At 43.2% G+C, this 25719-nt stretch overlaps 1 protein-coding gene across 4 annotated transcripts in view; it reads right to left on the bottom strand.

Moving 5' to 3' along the window:
- FGF1 (fibroblast growth factor 1) overlaps window positions 1–25719 on the bottom strand; it is a 51858-nt gene that overhangs the window by 11551 nt on the left and 14588 nt on the right. For 3 of the 4 annotated variants that reach the window (XM_083487934.1, XM_083487937.1, XM_083487935.1), the window contains one exon: window positions 1034–1235. In XM_083487934.1, the coding sequence (XP_083344060.1) occupies window positions 1034–1202 (169 nt within the window). In that variant the 5' untranslated portion in view covers window positions 1203–1235. Of the gene's footprint in view, window positions 1–1033; window positions 1236–1350; window positions 1661–25719 lie in introns of those variants that run through there. The other variant, XM_083487936.1, reaches the window with a different exon arrangement.

The raw sequence follows: 25719 nt of genomic DNA, 5'->3' as shown, positions 1-25719 counted from the left end.
ATTGGTTGTTACAGAGCAACTTGCAGGACACTAGCTTCTGACTGAGGTCTATGGAAAGAGCCAGGGGATGACCTACAGACTGTGATGCACAATGCAGACATCCTCCTAACCAGCTGAAGCCTTTATCTTGTTGAATCTCAGGCATTCAGGCTGTGGGATCAGTCAACACACGTAAGGGAAATGTAGCAGGATGAAGCCTCTGCATATGTGGCTGGACCCACAGCAGCCTCTGTCTCCAAGTGCAAGATTCCCAATCATCTGGAAGGATCATTCTGTGCATTGCAGGGACTCTGTTCAGACGTCCTGCACACATGTCCATTGATCACACAAATCGAACCATTATCTCCTGGCTTGCAGTTCTTTTTGGTTTTCAGCTACCTGTGTCTGTGGTTGCAGCTATGATTTATGTTTTAGGGGTGGTGGTTTATATTGAATGGTTTAACTTACAGAAGCATACATATTTAATGTTGAATTATCACAGACACACACATTAAAAACACACACATATAGATGGGAAGCCTTTGGCATGCTTTAAACATCAGTGCTTGCTACATTGTCATGTAGAGGAGAATGAGATTTGCGTAGCTGTCAACGTTTCCCTTTTTTTAAAGGGAAATTCCTTTATTCCGAATAGGATTCCTCACAAGAAAAGGGAAAAGTTGACAGCTATGGATTTGGTGTTCGGCATGTCCTAGGCTACACTCAGCTCTCATTGGTCGAGTAGAAACCCCCCACAACAGTGCACTCTAGAATGTGCCACCAGGATCCTTTGCCAAACAGTCAAGTTCCATGGCAAATGATCAAAGGTTCCATAGTGGAGATGTCCAGTGCTGGATTTAGGGTGGTGTGAGTGGTTCCCCTGCACAGGGCACGAAGCACAAGGGGTGCAAAACAGAGAAGATTCATAATTGAGAAGATACATTTGGGGACCTCGCTCAGGGCATCATATTACCAAAGTCCATCCCAATAGGCCACCACAATAAGGGTTTCTTTCCGTTTGAGACCCACTGATAAAAAGCAAGTAAAAGCTTACTGTGTTGGTCATTTCGATCCATTGTACCATCTACTTTGCCATCAGGAAGTATCCTCAAGAAATGGCCTCCGTTGCTGCAGTAAAGGAGTTTGGGCTTCTTGTAATTCCCCATCGGGAGATCAAACTTCTCTGTCAGAGCTGTGAATGTCGTGATTTCCCCTTCAGCCATTTCTTGCACGGTCTGGGTGTCTGGGTTTCAGTCCTGAAAGAGAATTTCAACAGGCCCATAGATAATAGCAATAGTCCCTCCCCCCCCATTTTCTCCCTCTCCCTCTCCCTCTCAGCATTCCTCCATTGCTTCCACCCACCTTGCTCACCTGCATGAAATGAGAGACCAAGGGTCACAGGTTGCCCACCCTGCCTTATGAGAAGATACCAGAAGCAGAGGGGATAGGGGGAAATGTTTTCATTGCTGCTTCTGAGATACGCCTGCAAAACAAAGCAGGGGTGGGTTGCTCTGCTGCCTGCTGTTTTGATGAGGTTTTTGAATAGCAGCACCTACTCCCAAAGCAATCACAAATCAAGGGGATGGTTAAAAGAAAGTGAGGGATGGGAATCCTTTTCATCTCTGAAGAATGAGCTGGGTTAGGCACAAAGCTGTTTCTAAACAGAAGTTCTACTTTCAAGGTATAGGAAATGAACAACTTGAGACAACTTAGAGGGTGTTCCTCAAGCCAAGCTCTGCTGAAAAACTACTCTGATTTTTTTGGGGGGGTGGGAGGGGCACCTGGAAGAGCAGCAGCCAGCGCTGCAGCCAACACTGGGTTTGAGTCTCCTCCTCACCCAGTGGATGAGATTCCCTCTTATACTGCTGGGCTGGAGGCAGCTATCTAGCCGAAAGCCCACAATTCAACTGAGTAGCAAAACTGTTTAGTTTCTTTTTATTTTTTTTTCTTTCTGTCCCGAACCGCCTGATCTTAGGGACCTCTGCTGAATGGAGAGACACAACAATATAAAACAAAAAGTAGGACAGATATTGACAAGTCCAGTTCCAGCTCTTGTATGACCCATTTAAACTCTTGTGTCAAAGCAGACGGTCTACTGACTGCAGGTCATAGAAGATACCCTAGGAGGTGTCTCTCCAAGCACCTTGCAGCCTCTTCGCTAATATGCCATCGTCTAGTACAAATAAAATAGAAAACCAACTCAGACCCATTCATTTTATTTGTTAAAACAGGGAGGGCTTGACCATGATGCTTCCTTTCTATATATACAGTGGTCTAAGGACCCAAGTGCTTCTCCAGATTGTTTTAGCAGAACAGCTCTATGGGACATTTGGAAATGATTTAGTTAATTCCACGTTGCTTCTCTCCTTTTAAGATTCGGCACTATTTTTAGAACCCATCCTTGCTTGCCAGCAGCCTTTGACTCCACAAGAGAAGTTGAATGAATACTATTTTCCACCCCCATTGTCCCGCTGTGCTAGACGTGAACGCTGTTCTCATACTTTTATGACCGTGTCGTTGGTATTCTGCACACAGCTCTCCTCATGGGCTCGCTATTATACTTTTGGCAGGGAGAGGTTGGGTTTTACGGGAATGAAAGTGTGTGTGTGTGTGCACGCGCACGCAAGAGGGAGAGGAGACAAACCAAAGACAACATAAGGGGCCTGATTTTTCTGGTTAGAGGCCTAACCCGCTTAATGATTAAAAAGCTTGGAGAGGGCCAGGAGGCTTCGTCCAAGATGACATCTCCCTTCAGCGCTTTGCAGCAAAGGGGGAATAATCCAGACTAAGACACCCTGTAAGGAAAGGCTTTTGGCCTTGGCTTGGCCAGGGAAGTAATGAATGGCAGCACAAAAGCGTAGGCATCTCAGGCAATTTGGGAAGGAGTAGTCACTTGCACCCAGTTTCAGTTTTATTTATTTATTTGAAAAATAATTACATACTGTTATATCATTAAAAGAAAAAAGAAAAGCCATCCAGGTGCTTTACAGCAATGATACATAAAACACGCCATAAAGCCATATAAAAAGTTTAAAAACAGACATCAATGAACCATTGTGGACTGTCTCATTTGTAGGTAGGCATTCAGCGCAATGTTTACCTGGAAATAATTTGCACTGAGCTCAGTAGCCTTCAGTAGCTCAGTTTCACTGGAACTCTCCTTGGTTGGTTGGCACCCCTTTGTCTTGGGAGAAATGGAAGGGTGTGCCTTTGGGGAACTCTCTACATGCCCTGAAATGATGCGCTTGTTTTCTCCTTGCTTCAAGCAATGAGTGTGATGCCCTTGCACAGGAGTCAATACTGTGTATTTAGAGGTAATTAGACTTGGGTATACCCCCATCAAGAGAAGCTGAGGTCTTCCAGCCAAAAAGATAAGAGAATTTCCCTATGGTGACTGATATGCATAATGAACTATGTAAATGCAGGCCTGGTCCCCCGGAATCTCTGCCATAACTAATGCAAATGGAAATCCTTATTTAGCATTAATTAATTACAGTATTGACAGTTATCAAGGAGCAGTTTCTATCAAGCAACTTCTATCAACCCCAGGTAATTAGATTAAACCAAAATTTACATTTTCTGCAAAAGTCCTCCACCTTTTCCTGACTGACTAATTCATTGCCTTCCATGGCAATGTCTTTCACGTGATAATCCTTCACATGATAAATGTCCTTCGCATGATAATCCTTTGTTTCTGAGCCCAGGCCAGTCAGGAAGTCTCCGTCCTATAACTAGGCACCTGTCCCCAAAATGTTCATTCTCTTAGGTCTGACACTCACCAGCCTGATCCACATAACTTACTGTATTTTTCGCTCTATAAAATGCACCAGACCACAAGCCGCCCCTAGTTTTTGGAGGAGAAAAACAAGGAAAAAAATATTCTGAATCTCAGAAGCCAGAACATCAAGAGGGATCGCTGTGCAGTGAAAGCAGCAATCTCTCTTGATGTTCTGGCTTCTGGGATAGCTGTGCAGCGTACATTCGCTCCATAAGACACACACACATTTCCCCTTACTTTTTAGGAGGGGAAAAGTGAGTCTTATAGAGCAAAAAATATGGTATTTCAAAGTTTGCCTCTACCTCATGGATACAGACTGGAGTATGACATCTTTTTCTGAGCTGGCCCCTGTACCTTTGACTCCTGTTCCCATTTCCCTGCTTCTGTTTCTCTCTCTCTTTCTTTCAGGTTATTCAGGACCTTTGCAGGAAAGCCCTAGTCAATTCCCACAAGGAGAGCTCTTGATATTTTCAGACTTTATTGGAGGTTTCTGGCCCTGGATGTGGCTACCTGAATAAGACTGAACCTCGAGGCAGAACTTGTCAGGTTACAAAGAAGACCCCTTGTAGAAGGCATAGCTGAATTAATGTGCAGACTTAGGGCTTCTCCACACTGGGGAGAACCACTCTTTAGCACTCAATCAGAGCAAACAGCATACTTTGGATCTGATCCCAAATTTAATTTCAGTCCTTTGTTGTTTGATTATTTAAATTACACGACTATAATTTATTACACAAGTGGATTATTTGTAACCATCTCAACATGCTGTACAGTGGTACCACGGGTTACATACGCTTCAGGTTACAGACTCCGCTAACCCAGAAATATTACCTCGGGTTAAGAACTTTGCTTCAGGATGAAAACAGAAATCGTGTGGTGGCGGTGCAGCGGCAGCAGGAGGCCCCATTAGCTAAAGTGGTGCTTCAGGTTAAGAACAGTTTCAGGTTAAGAACGGACCTCTGGAACGAATTAAGTTCTTAACCCAAGGTACCACTGTACTGTGGATTTAAATATGTGTTTTTCTTGTTTGTTAGTTAAATAAATAAATAGTATTTTAAAAACCACTGAGACTTGTTTCCTCATCTTTATCTACACTGTATTTCACTCTTCATCTGTTTTTAATCTTCTTTTGGAGGGGGGGTGAGGTATAAACCTGAGGGAACTTTTAAAGAAATATTTTTCTTGTTCTTCCTTAAAAACAACACCACCCCCTCACTCTCCCCCACTTTCAGTTGTCTTGTAAAAACAATACTTTTGTGTCTATCCTGCCCGTTACAGTAACATTTAAGTAATTGCTTATGCACAGACTCCTTGGTTTATGTGGCTGAGCGATTCCTCCTGCCAAGCAGAGAGCTGCCTCAGACATTCTGTCAGGTTATCAATATTTAATACAAAGGGATCATAAAATCTGATGGATTTCTTTGTACTCATCATTCTGCATCAAGAGAACACATCAGACAGAAATGAAAAGTACATTGTAAATCTAGTGGGCTGGAAGAACAAGCTAGGGGCGGGGAGAAAATTTTGTCTATATGCTTTAACAGCAAATTATTTCATGTGCTTTAAATATATTGTAGTGCCTGTTTGGGAGGCTTGTCTGGGTTTCTTCCCCATATTTGTCTATTCGTTTCCTCTCCTTCCACCTAACTTGCTTCTTCTAGATCAGTGTTTCCCAACCTTTTTCCAACTGTGACCCCCTTCTGACCTCGTTTCCTTCCTGTGGGCCTGCCCATAGGTGTAGCTGGGGGGGGGGCAGGGGGGCAGCTGCCCCCCATAACTAAAACTCAATACAAATCAATACAAATCAGAGGTTCTGCCCCTAACCAAAGCCTGCCCCCCTAACAAAAATCCTGGCTACATCCATGCTCCCATCCCTACCAGGAGAAAGGTAGCTATTTACCGTATTTTTCGCTCTATAAGACGCACCAGACCACAAGACGCACCTAGTTTTTGGAGGAGGAAAACAAGAAAAAAAATATTCTGAATCTTAGAAGCCAGAACAGCAAGAGGGATCGCTGTGCAGTGAAAGCAGCAATCCCTCTTGCTGTTCTGGCTTCTGGGATAGCTGCGCAGTCTGCATTCGCTCCAAAAGACGCACACACATTTCCCCTTACTTTTTAGGAGGGAAAAAGTGAGTCTTATAGAGCAAAAAATACGGTAAGTGTTTTGTTTGTAAACAGAACATGTTTTATTTATATTTTGTATGATTTGTACAAAATACATGGTTGGCCACTAGAGAGTCCAAGTTAACTCTCTCCCTTGCCTTGGGCCCAAACCAGATGTGAAGTGAATTAAACACTTTTAGAAAATGTAAATAGCAGCTGCAATCAGTAGTGGCACTACTACTTGGTTAAAAGAAAAGCCCGACTAGCTTTTCAGAAACCCTTTAATTGAATAACATTTTGAGGAAACACTTCAAGTAACTGATATTATGGTTTGAAGTCTTGTTTATTCTGTTATATTTTACCCCAGGAAGATCCATTCATCCTAAATAGAACCCAATAAGGTCAACATTTATGTACATATTTTTTTTTTTTTAAAGTGATCCCATTGATATCCCAAAATGAAAAATTGCAGGAAGCTCTTAGAAATATGAAATAATCAATACATTTTTGGGGAATTTTTAAAGCATATTATTATTTTTTAATCACTGCATTTAAAAAAAAAGTAAATTAACTTTAAGATTTAAAGTAAGTCCATCATGTGCCATATCATATTAGAGCCCATGAAGTTCTGAAGAGATTGGGGTTTTTTTTAGTATTGAAATATATTAATTCTGGTCTGAGCTTTTAAGGTTTTTGTGTAGTCTGTCAAGGGCAAAACTGTCAATTTTTTGAAATTTCAAACCTTCATAACTCAAAAACTGGATGAGATAAAAAATTAAAAACTGAGATCTGGGACCTTCTCTTACACTGAAGATGAAAGCAATATAAAATAGTAAGATAAAAGTCCCTGGATCATCTGACATGGAATTACCCTATCGCAACATCTCTCTATAGTGCCCGGCTACACACCCAATGGCTTTCTTTGTAGTAAAATAGTTGTCAGTAAGAACATAAAACCACCTTCACCTTCCAGCTGAAAATGGAGCTTTTTATCTTTGTGCCTATTTAGTTTATGTTGTGATGCTTAGCCCCTCTTGGGGTGGAGTTAGGGGCAACAAAAATGAACCTAAGTATAATTGAAAAATAAATGGGCTTTCTGCCTGTTTGGTGATATCTTTGCAACAACTTGGCGAGCCAGTTTCATGTGTTATTTGAATTCAGCTTCACAGTATTTACCTACAACTGGTTCCCTTAGTTTTGGCATGTCCCTTGAATACAACCGAAAATTGGCTTGCAAGAGTGACACCTCGTGGATACGTTTGGTGTGGCTGCACTCTCTTCCCTTGAAAAAACCTCCTACTTACTTAAGTGCTGCCCTTCAGATATTGCAGGACTCAATATCAACCCCAGCAGCCAGTTTGGCTCATGTCCAAGGGTGATTGGAGGTGTAGAATAGCAATGTCTGGAGGGTCACAAGTTCCCCATCCCTGTGCTGAGGCCATGGCCTCCCTAATGAAGAAAAGTGTCATAGGCCTTGGAGTTAAATTTTGATTTTGCCACATCTGGCTTTGAGGACAGAAAATAATTCTGAGCAAGCTCATCATTGCACCACTTGGATTTAAGAAAATACCAAAGTTATATTTTTATTGGGGGGGGGGGGGAATTAAAAACTTCATTGCAGTGTCTTCTACTATTTATTATCATCTCAGATGCAATTTGAGGAAATGTGCAACTTTTTCAAGGGCTGGAGCATCTCCCGTCAGAGGAAAAGTGACAATATTTGAGGCTTTTTCGTTTACAAAGAAAGGCAAGAAAGAAGGGGCATGATAGAGGTGTTTCAAATTATGTGAGATACGGAGAAAGCTGGTAGAGAGGGATTACCCGCCCCCTCATAATATGAAAACTCGATGAAGCTGAATTTTGAAAGATTCTGGACAGACAAAAGAAAGTATTTCTTCACATAGCATGTGACCCTTTGAAATCTGTCGACATAAGCAACTCCAGTTCATTGATTTTAACAGCTCTGCTCTGACTGTGTCTTGGATAACAATGGATATCATTCATATCTCACAGCTATCACAAAAATCAAACCATCACAAATGCAAAATCCCAGTACCAGAAACATCCCCTTACCTATTTATAATTCCAAACTAAATTAAGTGCATCATAACACACTATATTATATATATGAAATGTCCTCTTCATGAACTTAGAAGAGAAAGCCATGTTTCAGCAACCTGTCGCACTTCTGCCCCAAAACACTATGAATTGCAAGTAAGGAAGAGAACTTTATTCAGGCTCCTAGCAGCATGGGCTCAGTACATGAGCAAGGCAAGAGATCAGGGGTGCCAACTTGAATAAAATATTGTGGGGGCCCAGGTAAGCCCCGCCCCACATAATCAATCACATGACGCAATGCGCACACACCATTTGAATAGGAATGCCCATCAACTTTGTGGGGTCCCGGCCCCCTCAAATATCTTATTGTGTGGGCCGAAGCCCCCACTGCCCCTAGGAGTTGGGTCCTCTGCAAGAGATGCAATGGGCAAGGCTGACCAAAGACGTTTTGGCACCTGAGGCAAACCACAAAACGACATCTTCCCTCAGTCAGGGAGGAAGGGATGAGGGAAGAGTTACATCAGGAAGAAGTGTGGGGAGGGGGATAAAGCTCTACATCAGGAGGGCTTTAAAAGAGGATGAGACAAATTCATGGAGGATAAGGCTATCAGTGGCTACTAGTGGTTCCCTCACTGCGAAAAGTGAAGCTACAGGGAACCAGGCAGAGGTCCTTCTCGGTAGTGGCACCCGCCCTGTGGAATGCCTTTCCACCAGATGTCAAGGAAATAAACAGCTATCCGACTTTTAGAAGACATCTGAAGACAGCCCTGATTAGGGAAGCTTTTAATGTTTTATGTTTTGTTCTGTTTTTAATGTTCTGTTGAAAGCTGCCCAGAGTGGCTGGGGAAATCCAGCCAGATGGGCAGGGTAGAAATAATAATTTATTATTATTATTATATTATTATTATTACTAGTCACAATGCCTATGGTCTACCTCCACTGTCAGAGTCATCAAGCGTCTGAATACCGAGTGCTGCTGCACCCATGTCCAGCTTCCAGGCTTCCCGCAGCATAGCTGTCAACGTTCAGATTTGAAAATAAGAGATCAGCAGCCTCGAAAATAAGGAATCAGCAGCCTCACCTGTCCTGGGGACAGTCTATGGGATATCTAACAATCTGGGATAGCAGCAGGAAGCAGCGGGAAAAGGCACTGGAATAAGGGAATTTCCCACAAAAAAAAGGGAAGGTTGGCAGCTGTGTCCCACAGGCATCAGGTTGGCCACTGTGAGAACAGGGTGCTGGATGAGATGGGCTTGTGGCCTGATCCAGCCGGGTTCTCCTTATGTTCTGAATTACTTTTGCATCCATATTCAAATAAGAAAATTGTTCATTGCAGAGAGACAGTTCTGACATCTATACAGAGGAGAAATGTTTTGCGTTAAAAACATACTTCTTGTTTTCTCTGCCTAAAGCAAGCTGCTTTTCTAGCATTGCCAACATAGATAACAAAAATGACCAATGTATTTCCAGTGAAGGGATTTTTATAATAACCATCTTACGAAACACTCCTTTTAAAAAAAGTATCTAAGTTCAAAACAATTACAGAAGCTTTAAGATTACAAAGGAATTGTTGCCTAAAATGTATTCTCTATTATTGGAACCAGAATAGCATACTGGAAATAAATAAAAGGGAGGAAAGGGAAAGTGTTTCCGCCCTTGAAACCTACCATTGTATCAGTCTTAAAGAAAACATTATAAAATTTTATATTGTTAGAATTTTATCCCATGGAAGATAAACAAGATTGCAAAAATGAGAATGAGACATTTTTCTGCTATGGTAGACAGGAGTTTCAGAATATCTGCTGCTCCTGTCCTAAAATCCATCTATACTGGAAAATAAGAGTGCATGCACATTAGTTACACTTCTATACAATTTGAACAGATCATGTAGAGCCTCAAAGCATCACCATCCCAACAGACCTTGCTTCCCCATTAGGGTTCCAGGGAAGCCTCAAGTCACAGCTTTGGGACCAGGTCAGAGCAGAGATGCATTTGTCCTCCAGCTTCCAGCATCAGCCAAACTTCACTCTCACAAGCAAGGTTTCTCTCAGGGACTCTAGCCTCACATATACAGGATCACAGGTTTAGAAGGGATCCATATGTATTATCCAGTCTGACCCCCATGACCTCCCTCTCTCTATATATACTGGTATATATATTTCTGTTCTAAATAGGCAGGGATATGTATATGTATATGTATATGTATATGTATATGTATATATGTGTGTGTGTGTGTATCCCTGCCTATTTAGAACAGGAATTGATGAATTTGTGTCCCTCCAGATATTGTTTAACTACAACTCCCATAATCCCTGGCTGACTAGGGCTGATGGGAGTCGGAATCCACAGGGTTAGCCATCCCTGATTTAGAGCTAAGCAAAAGTACTTTGAAACAGTTTGCACATCTGTATGCTTCAGGAATAATTCATATATCCCTATCTTATTCCTTCCTTTGTTCCTAATGCTACCTTAATAGAGTGCAGTCAAGAGAGCAGTTAATTCCATGTGCTTCTCTTCATCTCTGCTATAAAAAGATGCAAATCTGTACAGGTAATTCATGCTGTGTAAATGATCACTGAGAACTAGTTTCTGTATTAGGAGTTAACTAAAATGTTCTTAGCCTTTGTTAGGTGAAAACATGTTATGAGTATTTCATCCACTATGAACTCCTTCTGTGGAATCAAACCAAAGAATCTATCCCACAAATCATGAAAAAATATTTGCTCACCTGGTGACAATGGTGTCCCAGAAAGAAATTGTCTGCTGGAGTTTAGCATTTTACAGGTAAGGTTCTCACAATCAACCTGCTGAACTAGCAACCGTCATATGAATCCATTGATTCATTTGTTGATCAAGAGAAAACATCAGACCCATCTGCACCTTTTGCTTCAGAGTTCTGTCAGTATGCATCAGTGGGGCGTAACCATAAAGTTGCCTGACCATTTCCTTCCACGTGGACAACGAAAAGAAATCCTGAGGCAGGCCGACTGGTCTCTGTGGTGTTCGTGTTTGGTGAGTAACTTAATCATGATACAGTAACTGGGAACATTTAGTAGTTCTAGTGGAGAGAAGTTTACATTATCTGTAGACTCCAGAAGAAAAATAAATTACGGCTTATTAAGCAGAGGCAAAAGAATGTTGGCTTCGTTTCACTGTTTTCTGAGTAATCATGTGTCCACATCAAACAATATAATCTTTGCTTGAGTCTCTTTGGTTTAAAATGGAAAGTGTCATTAGTCATCGTGGTCAACAGAAGGCATCAAGCATGCAGGCAGAGGCCATACACCACAACAAAATTAATCACCCCATTCTTCTAACACCCACTCACAAACACACACACTACAGCTTCTGCACCTGAGAACATGAAAAAGGTGTCACTTGGATTGTTATTGGTCACTTTTGATCGTTCTAAAGAAAATTCAGAAATGTTGACACTCAAAGGAGACAGCTTAAGCCAGCTCAAAGAGATAGTGCTTAGAAGGCTGGACTTAAACTGGGGAGAAAGAAAAGTGAGTGATTGTGACCTTAGGCTCATCACTATCCCTTAGATTTGCAGGGTGTTGTGAGGAGACACACAATATATGCCATGCTGAGTTCTTTGGAGAAAGGGTGGGGAAGAAACCAAATAATTGGTTTCAACCATCCCACAACCTCAACCAACCACTACTGAAACAACACCCAAGTATTCATGGCTGTATTATTTGCTCACATTCATCCCTTGTTCTCCATGCCACTTCTGTGCCTCTCCTGTCTTTGCAATGTGGTACCCTTGTATTGTATCTCCCCTGTAAAGTGTCCAGGGTATCTTCAACCACAGTCGCAAAATGATCCCACCCAACCCCAATCAATGTAAAAATAATTAACACATCTTGCTTATCCTATGAATTCACCTGAGGGGATTGCCGCCGCTGAGGTGTGGTAATATCAGTTTACAGAACACAGCCTCAAGTTGCCTCACATCACTGAATAGAGTTTGGCTAGGACTTCAGCTGCTTGTGTTGAGATTCACTGATCTTCCCAGCTTTCCCCAGCCAGTGTGGTGTAGTGGTTAAGAGCGGTAGTCTTGTAATCTGGTGAACCGGGTTCGTGTCTCCGCTCTTCCACATGCAGCTGCTGGGTGACCTTGGGCCAGTCACACTTCTCTGAAGTCTCTCAGCCTCACTCACCTCAGAGTGTTTGTTGTGGTGGAGGAAGGGAAAGGAGAATGTTAACCGCATTGAGACTCCGTCAGGTAGTGATAAAGCAGGATATCAAATCCAAACTCCTCCTCCTCCTCCTCCTCTTCTCTTTACTACTTTGGTAGGAGAATAATGCATAATAACTTTCTCTTGCTGGTTTTTTTTTTTTTAATGATACAGCAAATGCCACACGGAAGCTGTGTCAAAGTGATTTGGATACCTTTTGAGATCCAGGTTTAACCATTGAGAAAGGCTGATATTTTTGAACAAAAACCATTGTAGAAAAACAAAATATTTTATTCCTTATTGACAACCTTGTGAGGTTAAATGGGGCCAGATATTCACCCCACCTTCCCCTTCTCCACCTCCTCATTTTTTTTTCCTGTATGACACAGGCCTAAATGTCAGACCACAAAAACAATACTGCTGAGGTTTGTTTGGTGTCTTGCTGCAGGTGTGGCTTCCTTAGCAGAAAGATCCTGTCCCGAACCACCTCCTACAGAGGTAGTTAGCCATTTCCTCCTCTGTATTTCAGAAAAACAGACCAATCTCCCCTGGACCAAGGCGAGGCCTTTAATACGTTTATTTCACCATGCCATTTATAGACACCATTCTGTCCCTTTTCCTCTGTCTCTTTATTTGTGTCTTTGGGGTCCGAAAATATAAATGGCCAGTTGTTTGTGGTCAGCAGGCCGGACACTCACAGCTAGGCCCTGTCCGCTGACCCCAGGAGTTGACGTAATATGGGACATGCTCCGTCTTGTGGATTTTGCTGTCTTGCGTGGACATATAGGCTCCATCCAAGAAGAAGGCGTTATGTTTCGTTTATTTATGGCATTTCTTTATGATAAAGTCCGCTATGTCAGTTTATGGCATTAATGCCACAAAAACCAATTGATTCCAAAAAAGAAGCACAAAGAGAAAAACAGAAACAGACCAGGACAAAAAGCAGCATAAAGCCACCATAAAAACAACCCGAGAGATGACACTATTTGTGTAATAGTCCAGATTTAGGCAACTGAAAACAACCGGTTTTCCCTGAACACCACCTTGAGAGGCAAAGCCAAACTAATGCAGCATCCAGCCCTGGAGTCCATTTCTGACACAGATTTAGAAAAAAAAGGGGGGGTCTGGTACTGCATACCTTTGAATACCCCCAGAAAAAATGTGCTGGTTTTCACTGTAACCAGCAGGCGCACCTAATGGCTAGGGCCAGGCTTAGAGGCAGGGCCAACCCAAGACATTTTGCTGTTTGAGGCAAAGGACAAGACTGTATACACACACACCCAATTCTACATACAGAAGGCAATTGGACAGATAGTGGAATATCACTTATATCCTCCACAGTACCTGAGAGCCACTCTGCTTTAAAGCATGCTGGTGGTTTTGCTTCCTCCCTCTAGATGCCTAAGTGACCCTCTTGGTCTTCCCTGATCCTATTGACAAAAACAAAACAAAGCACAAAAAAATCCCACACAAAAGCAAAGGAGTAAATGAAGGGTTTTCAGTGCTATAACACCGGACAAAATTATAAGCTTGAGTCGCCAGTACTTTTAGCCCAGGCCTTTTTGCAAAAAAATAAAATAAAAATAAAATAGTCTGGGTGCTTTTGTAATTGAAACCTGTGAATAGATGCACTTTTTTCAGTTGTGAAAGAAACTTTACTGGGAATAGAAATCTGCTCCCATGACTACATACAGTGCTCTATTCCCTCATACCCAAGCTACCCTGCACAAACACACAGAGGGGTGTCATAATGATAAAAACAAAAACAGAAATAGTAAGGAAAATATTAAGTACTCTTCCTGTGCCCTTTTTCTGTTTAGAATCTTCCCTCAAAGTATTTTTCCCCCTTTTAAAAGGGGATCTATTTATGTTTGCATGGAATATGCAGCAAGCCCATAAGTTTCTACTTGCTAGTGGAAAGAAAGATACATGTTAAGCTACATGTGTGAAGCTATGTGAACTTAAAACCACAGATGTCTTCTTTTATGGTGGCCAATATGATCACATTCAATTGCCCTTCTGTCTCTCTCCAGTGCAATATGCCCTCTTCCTAAAGAAACCCAAGTTCTCCCGAACCTTGCATTGTACAATTGTAGAATTGTCTCCATGAGCCTTTAGATTATTTGAGGGGAATCTGGAACATTTGAGAGGTTGTAAAACTGGATCCTGGGAGACTCATCAGGGATATTTCAGAGCATAGCTGTCAACATTTCCCTTTTCTTGAGAGGAATCCTGTTCGGAATAAGGAAATTTCCCTTAAAAAAAGGGAAACATTGACAGCTATGTTTCAGAGTTGACTATCAATTTAACTAAGAAACCCAGTATGTTCTTCCTTCAGTATACTATAGCAACGGAAATGTCTGTATGTGCCAAACTCAAGCTATTTCATATATATATAAAGTAGACTCAAAATATTACACTGCTCCAGTGTGCCATGCCTACTTATCTTAATCCCAGCAAAAGGTCACAATCAAGAGGGTTTTGTCAAGGAGCCAGATATACCAAATGATGTGGCAAACTCCTGGTGACTAAAATTGCGTATATGTATTTCTGAAAGCTGGGTCTCCCCATCCCTAACTGACTTGATTCATACCCCTGCCCTTCCCACAGCATTTAAGGGACAAGTCACACTTCAAATGTAAAAGGGACCCATTTTTAACTGGTAAGATATATATGCACAGTGAGCACCATCAACTGTGAATGGCTCATGAACATTTAAATGGCTGGATTTCACATGGAAATTAAACTTGATTGCTGCTCCTGTGTGTTTTGCAGTGAAACCTGCCCATTTATTTAAAATGTACGTGTTTCATGATTTTCCACCACTTCAGTTTGTGTTTGAATATGGTTTGATATGTTAATTTGAGTACATTTTGCATCTGATGTTAGTAAACACGGAAAACTGGCCCTAAGAGTTTCTTCCCTTATGATCAGTGCTTAAAACAACAATACATGGCACTTCTAGATGACCTGATTATGGCATTTGAAATTCATATTTTGCACCTGGCTATTGGCCACTTGAGTGAGGTCAGGTGATACAACAGCTTTGTCTGATCCGTGATTGCTCATTCACACATGCAGGTCATCACTCAATATTGCATTCTTCAAGCAATAAACATGCATATCTGAATGAGTTCTTTATTTCACTTCATAAATACAGCATGGTATTCCCACCATATGCATAGCCAGCTTGCCATCACATTGTTTGTGGATCAGAAAAGGTTGGATAGGCACTGAGCTAAACAGACACAGCAAACAGCTTTAGTGAAATAATGTTTCTAAGCACAAAGGCCAGCTGAGAAGTGGCAGAAGACAGAATGCTGAGACTGTATCATTCCAAAAAGAAGCATGGGCTTCGGTTGATTGACAGAAAATGAACAGCTCTCCAGCAGAGGGTGCTCGAGGTGAAGCTGAAGGACAGGTTTGTTGGTATAACAGTTCCAAATACCCAGCTGCTCTGATAAGAATCCACCCAGCTTTCCACTGTGCTTAGGCACCATGGGAAGAAAGGATGAGGAACGGCTATAGCATTCCCTGGCACTTGATGTTTACTGACTTTGGCACAGTCTGCCTGGAATGATACTGTGTTAAATAGTATCAGCTCTTAAATCAGAGTTTTCTTCATATCTTTCTTGGTAAACCCTTCAGTTCTTTGGATTCTTATTTTGTTTCAATTTGTTACTGAATGCATAAGCCACCTTTCCTCCAATAAAGCTCAAGACATCATACATATATGGTTCCCGTGCCTGCGTTTTGTCCTTATAAAACCCTGTGAGGTAAGCTTGGCTGAAAGAGTTACTGCTCCAAAGTCACCTTTTTGGCTTGCCTGACATTTTCAGACAGCAGATACTGGGAGGGACGGGGAACGAGACAGAGCAAACAGAGCTATGTGTGCCACATGGTCCACCTTGTCCTCTCTAAGGTAGCTCTCAGGTACTGAGGAAGGCACAAGTAAGAGTCAAGTATCTGTCTGGTTGGCATTTATATGCGGAATTGGTGGAAGTAACCATCTCATCCTTCACTTCAGGTCGCAAAAATGTATGAGGTGGGGAGCGCTGCCTCTAAACCTAAGTCATGACGGTGCACCTGCCAGTTGCAGAAAAAACTCCAAAGGCTTGGCTTCAGAGCATCCAATCTATTTCCACCCGGGATAAGTAAGCACTGTGATTCACTTTCTCTCTGCCTCCTGTATTTTCCTGCCCACCTCTAGCTCGCTTGAGGCAAGAACATGACTACTTTGCGTGTAACCACTTACCCTTCATGAATCTTTCACTTTCCCAGTAGTAAAAGTCAGACCAGTCAGTGCTGGATTCCACCCCACCCCAACCCCCTCACAAAAGTAAGCAAAGGCTACCAAAGCCCATGCATCTACTTTTGTGCCCAGTTGTCTCATGTAAAGACTCCAAGAGCAGTATGGCCAATTTCCCAACACTAGCTTTTTCACCAGAACACATAAAAGATATGTGTTCATGAACAAGTGCGTAGAAACAACAAGCAGATTTGGAAACAGGAGGCCTTTTGGGTGAGGGGCTCTTAATCGTCCCCTCCCCCTGCTTCCTGAGTGGGACCCCCTCCTTCATCTTCTTGCCACCACTGAGTGGCATAGCATGGGGACCACAGAGCAGGTCGCCCCAGGTGCAAAATTTCAACACTCAGTACTGCCTTAATACAGCTTCTGTCGCTGGGCTCCATTGAAAACAGCTTCTCCATGCGAACCAGAAAGTGACCTCTCCAGACAACAGAATGACTCTTCTTTTCTTATCTTTGCGGCTGCAATCTCCTATGTGACCTGGATGCTGTTAGGCAATTAAATGTGCATGTGTACTCTCTTTGTTTCTCTCCCACCCACCCCTCTGTTCAACTCTGGGTGCTGGAAACCCATGCTAGGCCACGACCACCATTGCAATTTGCCTGTGCCCATTCACTTGCCTTTCTCTGAGCTTCACAGGCAACACCTCCCAAAGGGAGAGGACAGGGCAGAATGAGGTTAGTGATGCTTTCCCCCCCTCCTCTCTCTGTTCCCTTGGAGGGCGCAGATGGACAAGGTGACAGCAGCAAGTAGGGAGGACCATGGGGACAGGAGACACCCAGGATTGGCAGTGGGCCCCTACTGAGGCATGGGACTCAGCAGGTGCCTAATGATGCCAACTCAGCAGAAGTGAGTCTCCAAATTCAGTCTTTCATCACAATTAAACTGGCCTGAACAATGTGGTGGGGTAGGTGGAAATAAGCAAATCAAATGCCTGCTTGGGAACTCCAAGTTCTGTGCTTGGAATAAATCATGTAAATAAAAAAATAGGCACAAATGTTTAACCTGCATTATCTATTCCAGTTATAAACATTTGGGAAAACTGGCAAGGCTAAGAACGCATGGGGTTGTTTTTTTATTTACTTATGTTTATTACAGAAAGTGCTGGCTAGTCCTAAGGGCCAGGGAGGGTTAGAAGGAATTATTTTGATAAGGTTCACCTAGATTTTTGAGATTCCAGAAACAGATTCTATGCTGAACGCACAGATGATGAATAACACTGACCACAAGGTTATCAAAATAAAAATGTCCTTAAAAACCCATCACCTACAATAATCCTAGACAAGTATGCAGATGGAGGCATCAAGAGAACTGGTTTAATAATGTAAATCAGCAATTTATCTGAGATGAGAAAACAGTTGGCAGAATGGGGTCAACAGCGTGTCAGAGAAGGGCTGCCCCCAAGCTATTTATATATTGAAAGGCTTATGTTGCTTTCCGGTAAGCTGCTGTTCCCAAGCAACTTCTCCAAGGCTGCCAGGGGAGGTTCAGATCTTCAGACCTAATTATCAGGCGCAGGACATACCAATCAAGGAAACTAATGAAGTCTCAAATGTCGCTCCTTCTGACATTCAGAAGGAGACGCTTTATGCCGTGCAATTGGAACTGTCTATCTCCTGGCTACCAGTTGATGAACCCTTTCCTATATCTTCCTATAGCTAAAGGAAGAAGTTCCAAGTAAACACAAATTGCCCTAAGATAATCATTTCTATGTAGGGATAGTTATTATGGTAGCTTACTACCAAGGAGATATGCACTTAAGGAGCATTTATCCTGTGGTTCTCTCTCTATGTGGGAACTTCTCACAGCTACTTGCAGAACAGTAGATCAGTGGCAGAGAACATTTTGCGCATGCAGAAGGCCCCAGGATCAATCCCTGGCCCTCCTGTAAGGATGGGGAAAGACCATGGCCTGAAACCAGAAGGAGCTTCTGTCAGTCAGTGTAGGCAATACTGAGCTCAATCAAGCAATGATCTAACTTGATGCAAAACAGCTTCCTTTGGTTCCTAAGAGCTTAATCCTTTAAATGTTTGTTCTTAAGTCTAACAGAGCTTAAGTATACACAGGCATGCAGCTTTTGTCTTCAAGGATGGCGATTGTACAACCCATTGTACACACTTACCTAGGAGTAAGCATTTCACCATTCCTGAATATTGACTATGCTGGTTGCAGCTGATGGGAGTTGCACCACCCTGGCGTCCCTGCTATAACATATTCCCCTGTTCATGTGAGCAAACCTGAACAGACCACTTGTGCAAATAATTAAATGTGCAGTAAGCCCAAACTATTAATGCTTGCAACAACTGTCAGAGACAGGCTTGCCTCTTGGCACTTCTCACTCTCGGTTCTCACATACCTTCACACCGGAGTGTGCCCTCTGAGTCTATGACACTATGCTAATATCTTTAAGGAGTAACATGAGAATCAGCCCACAGAAAGCCATTTGTTCCATTGATGGTGCAGAGGTCAAAAATGGTAACTAAACAAATCTATGCTACAAGCCAGAACTCTCAATGAACTAACACCCATCTGCCCTATAATGTGCGATGAAATCTTTATTGCCACAAAGAGTCAGGCCTCGGGGTGTATATCTCATCTATTTATGTCTCTTTAAGGCAGTGTTTCCCAACCTTTTTTGGGCAAAGGCACACTTGTTTCATGAAAAAAATCTCGAGGCACACCACCATTACAGCCCCGTGACGTCAGCGCGCAGCGTCATGCCGGGAGGGACATGAATTGCTAGCAAATTACATAATCACCTCCTTGAGGGCTGGCTCATCTTCTCCGAAGGCAGAACCCCATTAATTAACAGCACAGACTCACACCATAGCCAAGACGAGGGGGGAAAACCTCAGTCATGCACAGTCATGCACATGTGGGGGCTAAATGAGGACGAAGACCGGGCAGAGAGCAGGGTTCAAATCACCCCACCTGGCCAGGACAATCCCTGGGTGCTCCCTTGGGCCACTCACCTGACCCACCTCGCAGGGCTGTTGTTGCAAGGATAACACGGGGAGAACCACGCGCGCCCCCGGGAGCTCCTTGGAGGAGAAAGCGGGCGATGAATGCAATGCACGAAATATATGAGAGGCAAATCAAATCAAATCAAATATCTTTAATACGGTCAATGACCAGGAAATATATGAGAGGCGACCAGGTTTTGCAGGTGAGGGGCCCCCGCCAGCCTCCGCTTCCAACACCCGGCGCAACGACGCCGAAGTTTCCCCCCGGGCTCGGCTCGGGGAGCAGCGCTGCTCCCCCCCGGCTCCCCTTCGCCCTCCCGGCTCTCTCTGCCACCCACTGGGGACCCCCCTCACCTGCCAAGTCCGGAGCGCCGGTGGAAGTTGCATGCATGCATGCAGGGCGCCGCGTTGCCATTGCATTGCACTGCACTCCATGCAACGCCTGCACGCATGCATTGCCTTGCACGCCCGCCAAGGGGTCTCCCCGCGGTCCGATGCGTCCCCTCCGGCGCGGATGCAGCATTGCAAAAATAACCCCCCCCGACGCAGCCCTACCTGGGGGGCAGCCTCCGCCGCTCCGCCTCCGCGGGGATCCCCGGGCTCCATCCTGCCGCCCGATCTCCGCGGGGACGCAGACAGGCTGCGCGGGGTCTGCGCGGAAGAGCCCCTGCCCGCCCGGCCGCCGCCGCTGCGCTCATTCCATGGCTGGGAGAAGAGCGCTTCAAACAAAACGCCCGGCCCGCCAGGCCACGCTGGGAAACGTAGTTCGCGCACCCCGCGCGGGCGCGGAGCCCAAGGGCGAGGGGACTACGGATCCCGGCAGCCCCCGCGCCGGGGACGGAGGGGGAGAGGCCGGGTGCAGGGATGGAGGGACGGGTGGGTGAGCAAGTGAGTGAGTGGCAGCCGCCAAGCCTTGGCCGAGAGCCAGGAAGGGCCTCCCCGGAGGAGGAGGGAGGCGCAGAGCGGGAGGGAGGGAGGGAACCCCAGGGGTCATCTAGTGACGGCGCCCCAATCGAAAATTTGACTTTAAAAAAAAAAAATCTTTCGAATTTTTTAATTTTTCCCGCGGCACACCAGGCAACATCTCGCGGCACACTAGTGTGCCACGGAACAGTGGTTGGGAAACACTGCTTTAAGGAGTGGTTACATCTGGTTTAAACGGACACTCTCTGAAAACCCTTTCCAGCGAAATGTTATAAAGAATTAAGTAAAAATGGATTGTTAATGGGCTAACGTGTAAAATTTAAGGTCAGATTGGGTTAAGGTAATTTATAGAACAAAAATTGAGAAAGATGGAAAGGATTTGCTGAAATAGCTAAATTGAATTAGAATACAAAAAAGGGAGGTGCGAGGAGGTTGATGAAACAAGTAAATGAAAGACAAAGACATGGAAATACTGGATGTGTTTTTAAATGTTTTTGGGTTTTAAATGTTTTTAGTTTTGTTTGTTTGTTTTTTATTGTTGTGCTGTATTGTTTTTTATTCTGCTTTTTATTTTTTTGATGTATTGTAACTTTTTATTGTCTCTTTTCCCCCTCTTTTTTTGTAATTGTTAAACTTTTAATAAATATCATTTTTTTAAAAAAAATGAAAACCCTTTCCAGCACCCCTAAGATATCACAACGTATCGCAGGCCAGAGAAACAACAGACCCAGGAGATGTTTTCCCCCTCTTGATATGCTTGCTTCCCACCCAGTGGAAAGTATACTGTCATCACAGCTGCTACAACATGTATGTTCTCTGTGAATTTCTTCCACATAAAAATTACATTTTCTTAGTAATGATTTGCTTGATATTGTGGTTTCGTAGGCTTCATAGTAGCCTCCGCCATCCTGGTGCCCTCCAGATGTTTGGGGCTGCAACAGGGGCAGAAGGCAGTTGTAGCCCTAGACAACTGAGGTTTCACCAGATAGGACAATCTTTCCAAAGGGGCCTTCGTGTATACAGAGACATATGGTGAAAGCTGCTGATCCTCACCACTCCCCCTTCTCCTTAGCACGTTCAGTATATGAGTACACACATCTTCGTGGCATGTCTCTGATGTACAGTAGTACCTCGGGTTTCATACACTTCAGGTTACAGACTCCGCTAACCCAGAAATAGTACATCAGGTTAATAACTTTGCTTCAGGATGAGAACAGAAATCGTGCAGCGACAGCGAAGCAGCAGAGGGAGGCCCCATTAGCTAAAGTGGTGCTTCAGGTTAAGAACAGTTTCAGGTTAAGGACGGACCTCTGGTACGAATTAAGTACTTAACCCGAGGTACCACTGTAGTTCATATTAGGGTATTGGGCTGTAACAGAAATGGCACCGAACAGCATGATTGTAGTCAGCACTTCTCTCCCTGCAAGCGCGCATTCAATGAATCTGAGTGAGGGTAGGAAAATGGTGAATCCGATGATGTCACATTATGTGTTTCTTTTATTAAACATTACAGGTGCCTTTTCTGTGTGGTGGCTCTCCCCAGGGAGGCTCACCTGGCGGCTTCGTTGCATATATTCAGGCAGCAGGCAAAAACATTCCTCTTCTCCCAGGTCTTTGGCTAAGTAAAAAATCTATGGTCTTTTAAACTGTGGTAGGGTATTGTTTTGTTTGTTATTACATTATGTTTTTTTGTGTTTTTATACCATAAACCACTGTGTAATCCTTGGATGAAGGGCAGTTATTTTCCCGGGCACCGAGTGTATATGTGAAATTGCATATATTGGGGAACACCAGCTAAAAAGCCTGTCAACACCCTCTAAAACCCTTTTAAAAAGCCAGAAGCACTTACCAGACTGGCATGAATGGTGGCGATGGTGGCTCTCAGTCCCCAAAGGTTGGCGCAAAGGCTCCCAGGATTGCTAGCTGCCTTCCCGCTCTTTTCACACCATTTTTGCCCTTTCCATGCCTTTTTGCAGTTTAAATTGATTTATTTAATTATGTCCCACCTCCCATTTGTTATAGTACAATGAATGGGGTGGGGAGCCCTTTTGGCTCTGTGGGCCAGATCATTATCAGTAGTCTTGTGGGCCAAATTCACCTGAAGTCCCAGTGACATCAGAGGACTGGGCAAACTGACTTTAGGGCATCCAATCATGCATTGGTAGCTGCCCCTCTACCTGCCCCCCACCTGATGTCACCTGGTGTTGTTTGTTTATTTATAAATTTATGTGCTATGTCAAAAATGTGCCATGCATGTGCATTTGACTGCTTCTCCCTTTACGATGCATGTGAGAAAAAAGCTGATTCTTTCCCAGGACTGACTCACATATAGGGAAATGAAGAAGGAAGCCATAAAAAATAAATTTGCACAGTGAGTATGAGAAATCAAGTAAAAGAGGACTGCACCTTTTGGGGAGGGGCCCAAACTCAATTATACACCCTACATTTTTTGCATGATTCAATCTCATTCCCTTCCATTCCCAGTTAACATAATTTACCGTAGCAGAGTTGGGGTAGGACTTTTGCCTGGAAAACTGCTACTGTCACTGCTGCAGTCAGAGTAGATTGAGCTGGGCTGTGTGAACCAGCATTTTGGCTCAGCAGCATGTGTGTGCTGTATCCTCTTGTGTTTATTCTATTTCTTAGTTGCCCAATAACAATTATTCTCTGGTTGGCATATAAAAATAATGCAAATTCCAGAGAAAGAAAATTCTGCACAAAAGCACTTAAAACATGGTAAAAGTAAATACAATTATTTTTAAACCAGGGAGTCTAAAAACCATAGCAATCTCTAAAATATACAAAAAAACAAACCCTTAAGAACTCCACAGGATTATAATGACCACAACATAACACTACATAAGGCAAGTACAGAGTTTAAAAGGCCTGAGCAGATCAAAGATCTTTGGTGCAAAATAATAATAATAATAATAATAATAATAATAATAATAATAATAATAAAGTAGGTGCCAGGCAAGCCTCTCTGGGTAGACCATTCAACAACCAAGGGCCAGTACAAAGAAGGTCCTTTCGCATTTGACCACCCGCTGTATCACAGCTTGCTGGGAAGCTCAGAGAAGGGCCTCTGATGATGCTCTTAAGACTTAGGTAAGTAGTATATGAAGAGACAAAGTACAAAAACAGGCGTTATGAATCTATGCTAAAGAAGAGTCTATATTTGCTTGAAATGCATGCCTATTATTCCAACGCTAATGACAGCCATCTTCAGATATCTGAAGGGCTGTCACATGGAAGATGGAACAAGCTTTTTTTATTTCTGCTTCAGAGGGTAGGACCTGAACCAATGGATTCAAATTACAAGAAAGGAGATTCCAACTAAACATTAGGAAGTTTCATCTAGAGTGTTCTTCTTATTACATAGGTGCAATTCACAAAACTCCTACCTTTGGAATTCATTTCAAGAGGACCTATACAGGACCAGTTGTCAGTAGATTTCATTATTTGTTGTCACTGGTTTAACTAACAATTACCTAAGACAATCTCTGGAAGGTGAGGAAGAAGAGATGCCCCATGGTCTTTCCTGCAGTTAGGTGCACAGCTTGTTCACATTTCGAATCTGGGCCTGAAGTAGTGATGGGTGTTGACCTTCTTGGAAGTTTCCTGTTTCTATGCTGTATTATCATTGCAATATTATACACCCAAATTACTTCAGACCCAGGGTGTTTTTGGCTGGTTGGGTATCACTTGGATCTGGAGCTATTGCAGTAGACTAGGAAGTCAAGGTGCCAGTGTCTTACCTCAAGTGGTTGAAAATTCAGTGGAAAAGACATATTTGTAGAATTTTCCTAACCATGCAGAACACATTTTTTCTCCGTGCAGTTGCCTAAACTTGAACCAGTGAAATACCAAACTCGTTCAGCTTATTGGACTTCTGAAAAGCGCCTAAAAGAGAGACTCAAAGAATCTGCTGCTCCAGAGAGTGAGACCCTTAAGTGATGTAAATAGATGTGGCGCCATTTTTCACTGCTGGATAGAGAATGTAAATAAATGTAGGGCAGACTCTCAAACAAGATACCTGCTATTTCTAGCCAGACTATAAACAGGGTAAGAACAACTTCTTTGCTGTTTTGCCCTTCCTCTTCTGTTTGCAAAAGAGAACCCACAACTTAGTCAGGAGAAGCACCATGAAAATGAACAAAACGACCAGTATTTGGATTCTGCTTGTACTATGTGTGTCCGGATGATTGCGTAAAAGAGAGAGAAAAGTGCACCTTTCATCATGCTTAGCAATAGCTAAGGCCGGGGACAACCCCCTACTTATTGGTCCCTTGATAACAGCAAGCCAGTTGATGACTTCTACATGTGAATGGGCCATGGCAGGTATTTCTCCTCACACCTTAAACCCAGTGCTTTTAAGTGAAGTCAGTTGGGACTTGGTCCAAACTTGGTCCACTTGGTTTGATGCTGGTCAAAAAGCATACAACAGACAAGTGGTATACAGGCACTTTATCAACCAGCATAAGGAGAGCTTCAGCTTGTGTCAAAATTTGAACCGTGGAGTGACAGCATGCGTTTATATTTTTACAAGAATATCATTTTATCACTTTTTTTATACTGTTGGAAAACTACGTTTGTACTGCCTCGAGTGATGAGTATATGACATCCTAAGAAAGTTATTTCCTTGTAGGAAACTATTCTGAATGAAGCATCTCTTCTGGTGAGTAGAGTGAGCTTGCACCAACATGTCCATTTGCAATTGGGTTGCTTACATCCTAAAAGAAAAATGCTCTGCTTTGAGATTTGCATCAAGGTTACTGTTCATTAAGGCACTGTATATGTGTGTGCATATATAAACTGTATAGAAGAATTTAGTTTTAAAGCCATCTACACACTCTGTAGTGCAAGGTGTGGAACCTGCGGCCTTCCACATGTTGGACTACAACTCCCATCAGTCCTCAGGGATGATGGGCACTGTAGTCAAATCTCTGGAGAGCAACACAGTGGCTATCTCTGCCGCATGAGAAGGAAGTTCTATACTTATGCTACTGCTATTGAGGGCCTGGGCAGATTTAATTCTCTGAAAAACATTTTAACAATTATTACGGGATCAGGAACAGACTATGCCTGTGTACACATGGAGTCATTTTTTCCACAGTGTACTTTGTACAGAGTAGTTTGCAATTGTACACACCTTCTCATGATAATGTCATTTAAAGTTGCAACTGCTATCCCTGTTGTCTGTATACACAGGTGGGCAAAATTTCAGACTAGTACACAGTTGTCTTCTCTATTCCCTTCCCCTCAACTAGTGTTTCCACAGGTCTTTTTAAAAACTGTAGTCTTTCAAAAGAGGGGCTTGAAATGAGTGTGTGGATATACTGGTATACAGAGGATATACAGTGGTACCTCGGGTTACATACGCTTCAGGTTACTTACGCTTCAGGTTACAGATTCCACT

The sequence above is a fragment of the Podarcis liolepis genome (genome assembly GCF_965112155.1).
Source record: "Podarcis liolepis genome assembly, chromosome: 2".
Lineage (NCBI taxonomy): Eukaryota > Metazoa > Chordata > Lepidosauria > Squamata > Lacertidae > Podarcis > Podarcis liolepis.
The sequence above is the reverse complement of the archived record's forward strand: the minus strand, read 5'-3'. Positions and strand labels throughout refer to the sequence as shown.